The 10,793-nt window shown below is 39.6% G+C and overlaps 1 protein-coding gene across 1 annotated transcript; it reads right to left on the reverse strand.

Moving 5' to 3' along the window:
* Positions 1 to 4,372: 4,372 nt before the first annotated feature.
* On the reverse strand, positions 4,373 to 4,798 carry LOC141680495 (uncharacterized). Its single transcript, XM_074486705.1, has one exon. The coding sequence runs from the start codon at positions 4,796 to 4,798 to the stop codon at positions 4,373 to 4,375; it is 426 nt and encodes a 141-aa protein (XP_074342806.1).
* Positions 4,799 to 10,793: the final 5,995 nt, after the last annotated feature.

Below are 10,793 nucleotides of genomic sequence, written 5' to 3' on the forward strand. Positions count from 1 at the left end.
TGTTAGCCAATTTAAATAGGCCATGAGAAGAATAGATAAAATTTTACAGATTACAATCAAATCTTGTGTTGATATATCTGATCCTACAGATGTGGGTAGTATCTATCTGATAAGAAGATTTGCGTTACAACTTAGATACACAACTAATAGCTACAATACATGCCAGTAGTTTAAACCTAGTCTTTGTTAATGTAGTATGCAGATATTCGGATGTTAGATAGTACACATCGACATTTTTGGAATAAATTGTGGTCATTGAAGCTTCCAGGAAAGATAATGAACTTCCTATAGAGAGTAAGTAGAGGATGTTTACCTACTTCGTATGTACTTGCAGTAAAAGGTATAAACGTCCCTTAGTGCTATCGAACAGTGGAAATAGATGAACATATTTTTTTCTCCTGTGATTTTGTAATAACAGTCTGGTATGCAGTGGGATTAAATCAGTCTGTGCAGTCACTGCAATTTAGTACTGCATTCATGGTACTGGTAGCATTGTTTAAGGCTTGCACAAGATATCAATGTGTCCAGATAGGGATGATTAGCTGGAGTATGGAACAGACGTAATAAATGGGTCTGGAAGAAAATTATTGGCTTTGTATATCGTGTAAAGGCTGCTGATGCTAAGTTAATCTGAGACTGAAAGGAAGCTCAGGACAGTGCAATGATTAGAATGGTACATGGTATTGTCTTATAGGTAAATATATGATATCTGCAAAATTGATGTAGAGCAATCAAGGCAAGCAATATGTCTAAACTCTTTTCTTATTCTTCAAACTGAGAACAAGTTACAGACTTAAAAGGAAAAGTTAACGACTATCACTAGAAAATAGGCAACGTACCCATGATGTGAGAAACAGACTCCTACAATATATCTGCTAGCAAACTTTTTCAAAATAAACACTACAAACGTGCTAAACACCTGATCTAAAAAATAATAAAACAGATAAAAATATATTACTATGTCTTAAACTACTCCCAACATTCTCCCCCGTAGTTTCAGACATGTTTTCCCAGAGCCTTGATACCCAACAGATTTCTCAGCCTCTCGAACTTTACTGCAAACAATGGCTTAGTCAACATATCTGCCATCTGATTTTCACTACTAATGTGCTTGACAACCACTTCCCCTCGTCCAATGCATTCTCGAATAAAATGATATCTAACATCGATATGTTTACTCCTTCCGTGAAATACAGAATTCTTGGCTAAATCTATAGCCGATTTATTATAGATGTAGATCAGAACAGGAGGCACTTGCTTACCAGTCAATTCCCTTAGTACATTTCTCAACCAAATGGCTTGACACGCAGCAGCTGTAGCTGATATAAACTCGGCCCCACACGATGATAAAGCGACACAACGCTGTTTCTGTGAAACCCAGGTGACCAGACATTCATTCAAATAAAATACCATACCCCCAGTTGATTTTATATCCTCGACTTGACCTGCGAGATCACTATCCGAATAACCCGTCAACACATTGTTACCTGCATCCTTCGTATATATTAAACCATACTCCAGTGTTCCCTTAATATATCTCAGAATCCGTTTTGCAGCGTTCAAGTGCAAAACAGTTGGCCTTTCCATGTAACGACTCACTATGCCTACTGCAAAAGCTATATCGGGTCTGGTATGCACCAGATACCGCAGTCCTCCTACCACACTCTTGAACTCGGTTGCATTTACAGCCTTCCCACCTTCATCATTCGTGAATTATTCCTTTGGATCCATGGGGAATTTACAAGGATTACACTGTGACATCCCAACTCGTTCAAGCACATTCTTCGCATATCCAGTCTGCTTTAGTTCTATGAATCCCTCGCCTTGCTTCACTTCTATTCCCAAATAGTAATTCAATTTCCCCATATCACTCATCTCAAAAACATTACACATCTGCAACTTAAAATTTTTAATAAGCGACATGTTAGTACCTGTAATGAGCAGGTCCTCCACATACACGCCAACAATCAGTGACTCTGTTCCTTCACATTTCACATAGACAGCATGTTCATAAGGGCACTTCACAAAGCCAAGATCTTCAAGAGTTTTGTTGAGCTTCGAGTACCAAGCTCGAGGAGCTTGTCTGAGCCCGTATAAGGCCTTGAGTAATCTATAAACCCGTCTTTCCTACCCCTTCTTCACGAAACCCTCCGGTTGAGTCACATATACCTCTTCATTAAGATCCCCATTCAAAAAGGCCGTCTTCACATCAAGGTGGTGCACTTTCCATGAGTTTTTTGCTGCCAATGCTAGCAACAATCGGACAGTTTCGAGACGTGTAACAGGTGCAAACAACTCGTCAAAATCAACTCCTCTTTCTTGTACATATCCCTTTGCGACCAAGCGAGCTTTATGCTTTATTATGTTTCCATTAGCATCCTTCTTCAATTTGAACACCCACTTCAGCCCGATTTCTTTCTTTCCTGGTGGCAAATCAGTGAGCTCCCAGGTTCTGTTTTTCTCGATTGAGTCCATTTCTTATTTGCATAGCTACTCTCCACGCCTTATCCTTCACAGCATGAACAAATAAGTTTGGTTCATCCACTCCCATGAGAAGAAGTTCATCCTCAATTTTTGTTTCCTCAATCTCTTGATAAACATCCTCTAGTCATCTGAATCTTTTTGGAGTTGCACTGCCATCATATGCATTTTTGTCTATGTCCGAGCCTGAATGTTTTGACACAGGTGTGTGTACTTCAGCTTCAGTGGTGGCATTCTGCTCTTGACTGGAACTTTCGATCTCGATAGTAGGCACATTAGGCACATCAAAGAAATATGCATTTTTGACTTCCGACTCCCCTTGTTCATCCCATTCCCAGGCTTTGTGTTCGTCAAAAACGACATCACGGCTCACATACAGTTTGTTCTCTCGAGGATCAAATAGACGGTAGGCTTTAGTTCCAGGTTCATTGCCAAGATTGATCACTTCCAAGCTTCTATCATTAAGCTTTTTAATTCTGTCACCTGGCACTTTCATATGAACAACACATCCAAAAACTCGAATGTGTCCGATGTCGGGTTTGAACCCCGTCCATGCCTCATAAGGAGTTTGCTCAAATAAAGCTCTTGTTGGCAGCCTATTGAGAACATAAACAGCATGTCTGATTGCCTCGGCCCACATCGCGGATGGCATCTTCATTTGTTTCAAGTAGCTTCTTCCCATTTCGACCATCGTTCGATTCCTCCTTTCAACAATACCGTTTTATTGAGGCGTATACGGTGTTGTAAAGTGTCTAACAATTCCTTGTTCCTCGCAATAAGACATGAACTCCTTGGACATGAATTCCCCTCCCCTGTCAGTCCTGAAAGTTCCAATTCTCTCATTTTTTTCCTTCTCAACCTTGGCTTTAAACTTTTTGAATGCATCAAAAGCATCGCTCTTGTTCTTGAGCATGTACACCCACATAATACGAGTGTAATCATCTACTAATAAAAAGAAATATCGATTTCCAGCGAGAGTCGTGGGTGCGATAAGACCACACAAGTCTCCATGAACTAGTTCTAAAGCATGACTTGCCTGAAAATTTGACTGAGCGGGGAAGGATTTTCTTACTTGTTTGGCCATTAAACATCCACTACAGATCTTCTTCGGTTGTGCAATAGCAGGCATCCCTTTCACCATTCCCCTTTTTGACATCAGCTCCATGGAGTGAAAGTTGACATGCCCAAGACGCAAGTGCCAGAGCCAAGAAATTTCCTCAGACTTTGTAAGCAGACAAACACCATCCCATGGTTCTATGGCAATCTTGTAAAGTCTGTTCTTCGACCTTGCTACCTTCATTAGCAGTTTTCTTTGGTTGTCATAGACTCAAAGCAGATCGCCACTGATCACAATTTCGTTGCCCCTCTCAGACAATTGGCCGAGACTAATAATGTTGTTTTGCAAAGTTGGAATGTAATACACATCTTCAAGCATTCTTTCTTCTCCGTTCCTACACCTGAGCTTTATTGACCCTTTTCCCTCGATTCCTACGGTTGAACCATCCCCAAACCTCACACTTCCACCAACATTTTTGTTTAAAAAACTGAACTTGGTTTCATCACCCGTCATGTGGTTGCTCGCACCGTTGTCTAAGTACCATATATTTGATTCCCCCACTTTTCCATAACCTGCAGATAGTAGCTTCGCTGTTGCTTCTTCTTCATTCAGTAGAAACAAATTCTCCTTCCTTCGTTCCAATTTTTCCAACAATAACGCTGGTTCATCATCCTCGATGGCTGTGATATTCACCTCTGGTTTCAGCTCCCTTCCTCGATGAGGTTTTCTACATTCTGCTGCGTAATGTCCCATTATGCCACAATTTAAACACCTCACTTGACTTTTATCTCGATTCCCTCGCCCCTTCTGTCCCGAAATCCCACCTGAGGCTCCTCAACTAGACCTCTTCAACCACTCCTCTCGTGTGAGCAACAGTTTTTCACCTTCACTGTCCTTCTTTTGCCATTCCTCTTCGGTTAACATTAGTTGTGCGTCATTGGAAGTGACAGTTCCCCTCAGCCTTTCTTCATGAGCTTTTAGTGCCCCAACTGCTTCTTCAATGGACAAGGTTTCGAGGTTCCCAAATTGCTCTAACGTGGAGGCGATTTGGAGGAATTTGGGTGGGACGGCACGCAATAGCTTCTTCACCATGTACGATTCAGCCACAGGCTCTCCTAATGCCCGTATGTTTGACACGATGCCATTAATTTTCATATAAAAATCATCTATCTGATCAGCTTCCTTCATGGTTAAGGCCTCAAACTCAGCTTTTAATGTTTGTACCTTGGCCTGTTTGACTTTATCTTCTCCTTGGCTCATGGTTTTGATCGCCTCCCAGGCACCTTTGGCTGTTTTCTTCTCAGCCCTCAGGAATACCTTGATAAATCATAGCCAATGCGATCTTGTCTGTTTTAGTGTCAACCACAGCTTTGGGGTCGCTTGTCACACCCCCAACTTAAACAGCAAAATAAATATAGCTATTACATCATTTTAATGAAGAATACACAACCAAATCCAAGATCTTACAGTTTAGGGTTTGGAACAGCCCAACACTACCAACTATTACATCTGAATACAAATACCGAGTCCTCACACAACTATTAATACTTATTCTACCTGAGCTCGAACATAAGCATCAGCATCACAGGTCTTACGGGCAGTCTGCTTGAATCTTACCATAGCTGCTAGCTGTAATATCAGGGTAAAGCAAGAAGTGAGCCGAATGCTCAACAATTGCTAACAGTACGACACAAAACATAAATTGAGATATACTTTTAAGAATGATAATGGAAAGACATAACTAATGATAACGAGAGATAAAACTATGTGAGATGGCATCATTTTGCTTGTATCAAAACAATTTTAAAAAAAATCATGTCTTAATCAAAATCATTTTATGACGCTACGGATTACAGCCGGTGATCAGCCACGAAGTAATCCCGAACCTCGCTGGGTTCTAAAACATTAACGGGAATCCCTAGGTAACTTTTAAGCCTAATATAAGTGTGGAAAGGACTCGCGTCTCAGTCCAGATCCACTATTCAAGAAAACATTTATCCCCATTTGGGACTGAAAACCCATATTTTATTTATTTCAAAAGCTGATGCCGAATTGTAACAAAATCTCTTTTAACAGTACACATTTTTATTAAGGGAATATAGATCAACTCGAAACACGGGAAATATGGTACTAAATCTCAGGGCCATGATTCACAAAACTAAACTCTATTGAATGGTTTTCATGTATCAAAGTTTGGACAAGGGAATTTAGTGAGGCTATTGGATATCATGAAAGGAAGTGCCAAATTGGGCTTAAAGCAATTGTTTCTCATCAAGGTTCAAGTGCTGGATCATCAAGAATGTAAGCTTCATGAATACTAAGGGTGTTAAGGTATGAAGGAATGATTTTTAGCTCAGGATATATCAGAATTGACAAGCTTTAGGATAAGAAAGAGGGTATCAATCAATGAGGAATCATGTTGGTAAGTTTCTGACTATCAAAGTTTAAGGTAAGGTTCTATAGGGGTTCAAGTATCAGGATGAGATATCAATACTTAGGAATCATCATCATGTTAATCAAGAGGATCAATCAAGTAATATAAAAACTCTTTATTTTATCATGGCATTTAACTATCATGAAGAGACTTTTGAACTACTTGCAATACATACTTGAGGGTTCATGACATCTCTATGTAATTCAAAGATAAGCGAGAGATACGCTTGATTTAAACATATCAAAATGACTCAGAATAATTGCATCGATAAATATGAACTGTTTATAGTAAATATGAAGGTCAAGTTGAATCACTTGCCTTGAGATAGGTTGGTATGGTCTGACTGGTAGGAGCAACTGGAGCTTCACTCGACTTTTATGGCAAGTTTTCCCTCGTCTCGAGATCCTACATAAATAATAATAATCCTCATTATAATATATTCTTACCATCTCAACCTATTTATAACCCGAAATTAAACACGGATGGCACTTAGGCCTATATGCACTTAATTTATATCCACCTTTATATTTCAATTGCACACACGTAGCCACATAATCACATATCGTATATTAATACCAAATAATACCATAATGCAACACTAGGCTTGGATGATCTCGACTCAGAACTTAAGTCACTTGGTCGCTAAACTAGACAAGATCTTCAAATTTTGGCTTCCTAACTCGATGTGCCTTTCCTAAATTATCCAAAACCTATTGACCCTCACTTTTTCCTTTTGCTCTACTGACCTTATACTATCTTACAACTATGGTGGTCGACCTAATACTCACTTCTAAGTGTTCTAAAACTATGTGATAAGTGAAAGTGCTCACTGGTACAAATTTCAGAATAACAACTATGGTTTCTTGAGTACATTAAACACTCCTAAACTACAAGTTTTCCTTCAAAACATTTACACAAGACTCTCCTGACCTAAGGGCATCTCACAAACTTGATGTGGCTCAAGGGCCTGGCTTGGGCCTTCTTGGGCCTAAGCTAAAAATCCAAGGTTCCCCTGTTTTTCTGGGCAGAAAATGCCCTGACTTGAATTAACTTGCGACACATGGTTCTAACTCATATCCTATAAACTATGGTTGGAAAAACTTCTCTGACACTCCCTCTAACTAAGGCCCAATTGGGCCTAATGAGGGCCTACCCATGACATGGTCAAATCTCCCTATTTCTAAGTTGCAACAAAAATGTCCCATGCTGGACAGATTTTGTTATTCTACTTGTGCACCTAACCAAATGACATGCAAACCTCCAACCAACTCCTAAAACCTTATATATACTCCCAATACTAACTTCTGGTAGCTTGGGCCTCAAAGTGCACACCAATGACATGGTCAAACCTCACTCTAAACCTCAGGGTGCTATACTGATTTTTCTGCAGAAACTATAACTCTCATTTTCCAAGGTTTTGACTTGACAACCTCAACTAACAACAACTAAATACTTAAACCAAGACTTATACATGGCATTCTACTGAACTAACTCCCATATTCTCGAAATAACCTTGGTGAGATCATCCTTACCTAAGGTACAATTATGGCAAAACAAAAGAGACTACACTTCACAAATCACAAATCTTCATGCTTTTGAAACAACAAGATATATATTTTTATAAAAGATAACCACAAATTATTACCATGCAACAAGAAGCATAAATCAATATTAACACATTATTCCTACTGAAATTAAGGCTCACTAACAAAATCTTTCCAAATGATCAAAATCTTACAACATTCTAAGAGAAATCCACATGCATGCATGCCTTCGGGTTTTTCAAACCAAAACAACACATTTTCTACATATGTTCCATCATAAAATTGACATGCAAGCCTAGCATAAGATATACCTAGATGATCACTTAGCATTCAAAGAGTTTTATCAAGACTTCACTAAGATTTTCATGTTATCATCATAAAAATACACAAAGTGGAACATGACAACCAAAACACCATCCATTCGGCTCCTATCAAGTCATGGCCGAATGGATTAGGGTGAAAACAACAATTGCATGAGTGTAGCATACTCATGTCTAGCCATTCTCAACCCTTTGCTACTATAACTCATGGTGAAAGTCTTGAATTCACAAGAATCAAGGATATTCACTTGGAGTTTTAACAAAACACCACCATGCAAGGTCAACACATAAGTTTTTCTACTCTAAACTCTTAAGATATACAAGAACAACATGTAGGGAGTAGGATTACTTGATAATAGGATGATTGTTTGAGTGAGAAATGAAGAAAGAAGGGGATGGGGGCTCAGTTTTTGGGAATTGCCGAGAGGGGAGGGGGAAAAACCGAGAGGAGGGGGAGGAAAGGAGGAGTGTGGAAATGGTGGGGTGAATGTGGAGTAATAATCATGTTAGTTTGGTTTTTATTTGGCCAAAAGTGAGTGGATTTGAGATTTTACAAGAGTAACCTTCCAATATAGTTAGGTAGATTTGCATGCAAGGGTAAAGGGGTAATTTGGTTAGTAGAATGAAAGTGAGTGGGGTTGGAAATGTCTTCCTTGCCCCTTAGTTGAATTGGAAGAGTATTTGCATGCAAGGGTAGCCATGTAATTTGCTAATTATAACAAATAAAATTATAAAGATTTATTTTTATAAAATAAAATACAAGTTCAAAAATTATAAAATTTATATCATAAAATAACTTGGATTTTTAGAGACTTTATAAAATCATTTTCAAAATTTGTGAACAAATAATATTACATAAAATGCCGGTCGTAACATCCTCTCCCCCTTAAGGGATTCTGTCCCCAAAATCTAAGAGAAAAGATGAGGATGCCGGGAACGCATATCAGACTCTAACTCCCAAGTCGACTCTTCGACCTTAGGGTTCCTCCAAAGTACTTTTACTAACTTTACTGACTTATTTCTAAGACTCTTTACTTGCCAGTCGAGTATTTTAACCGGTTGCTCCACAAATGACAGGTCTGTCTGAATTTCTACAGGTTCATATTCTATCACATGGCTAGCGTCAGGATTGTACTTCTTAAGCAACGACACATGGAATACATTATGCACATGCTGATACTGAGGTGGTAAGGCCAACTCATAGGCCACCTTTCCCACTTGACTCAAAATCTCAAAAGGACCTATGTATCTAGGTGCTAACTTCCCTTTCTTGCCAAATCTCATCAACCCTTTTCTAGGTGACACCTTCAGCAACACAGCTTCGCCAATTTGGAATTGAACGTCTTTACGCGCTGGATCCGCATACTTCCTCTGTCTATCTTGAGCAGCAAGCAACCTTTTCTGAATTAACTTGACCGAGTCATGCAACTGTTGTACCAATTCCGAGCCGAGAATTCTTCCTTCTCCCACTTCATCCCAACTTGTTGGTGATCTACATTTTCGCCCGTACAAAGCTTCGTATGGTGGCATGCCGATACTGGAATGATAGCTGTTGTTGTAAGAGAATTCAATCAACGACAAATGGTCATCCCAACTTCCTGCAAAATCGATTGCACAACTGCGCAACATGTCTTCAATCGTTTGAATTGTCCTTTCACTCTGGCCATCAGTCTACGGGTGGTACGTCGTGCTCATATTCAACTTTGTGCCAAGATATTCCTGAAATTGCTTCCAGAATCTCGAGTTAAATCGGGGATCTCTGTCTGAAATTATTGATACGGGTACTCCATGCCTTAGTACGATTTCGCGCACATACAGATGAACCAACTTGTCCAGTGATGACTTTTCATTTATTGGAAGGAAATGCGCCGACTTCGTAAGACGATCAATTATAACCCATATTGCGTCATGCCCGGATTTCGTTCGCGGTAGTCCCACTATAAAGTCCATAGCGATATTTTCCCATTTCCATTCTGGAACCTTCAGGGGCTGAATTAATCCGCTTGGTCATTGATGTTCTGCCTTTACTCTCTGACAAGTATAGCACTTCGCAACCCATTCTGCCACGTCTCGCTTCATATTTGGCCACCAAAAGTTCTTCTTTAAGTCTCGATACATCTTGGTGCTTCCCGGGTGGATTGAAAATTTCGAATTGTGGGCTTCATGGAGGATCTCATTCTTTAATTCAGGTACATGGGGAATCCATATTTTGGATAAAAACCTTAGTATCCCTTGCTCATCCCTTTGAGTATTAATCTCCTCTCCAGATAACTGATTCTTCTCTTTTTCCATTACTTCCTCTTGACACTTCTTTATCTTTTCCACTAGTGTTGGCTGAAAGGTCATTGCACGACAAACTTCCTCGACTTTTCCATAAGCACAAAGTTCCAATTCCAATCTTTCGATTTCTTCAGATAACTCTTTTGATGTATCATCATATTCAATCTCTCCTTCCTACTCAGAGCATCGGCCACTACGTTCGCCTTTCCAGGATGGTAATTTATCAAACAGTCATAGTCCTTGATCAATTCCAGCCATCTCCTCTACCTCATATTGAGCTCTTTTTGAGTAAAAATATACTTTAAACTCTTGTGATCCGTGTAGATTTCACACTTCTCTCCATAGAGGTAATGTCTCCAGATCTTGAGTGCGAACACTATGGCGGCTAGTTCCAAGTCATGTGTCGGGTACTTTAACTCATGCGGCTTCAACTGTCTTGACGCATATGCGATCACTTTACTGTGTTGCATCAACACACAACCCAAACCCTTATGTGAAGCGTCGCTGAATATTACAAAATTCCCTTGATCATCTGGAAGTACCAACACCGGAGCTGTTACCAACTTCTGCTTTAACTCTTGAAAGCTATCTTCACATTCTGCACTCCATTCAAACTTTTGATTCTTTTTGGTTAACTTGGTCAATGGCGTGGCGATCTTCGAGAAATCCTTGACGAA

The sequence above is a fragment of the Apium graveolens genome, chromosome 8 (assembly GCF_009905375.1).
Source record: "Apium graveolens cultivar Ventura chromosome 8, ASM990537v1, whole genome shotgun sequence".
Classification (NCBI taxonomy): Eukaryota; Viridiplantae; Streptophyta; class Magnoliopsida; order Apiales; family Apiaceae; genus Apium; species Apium graveolens.

Bases quoted from the DNA above. Each gene is read 5' to 3' on its own strand.
- LOC141680495 (XM_074486705.1), bottom strand. From the start codon at position 4,798: ATGAGCCAAGGAGAAGATAAAGTCAAACAGGCCAAGGTACAAACATTA.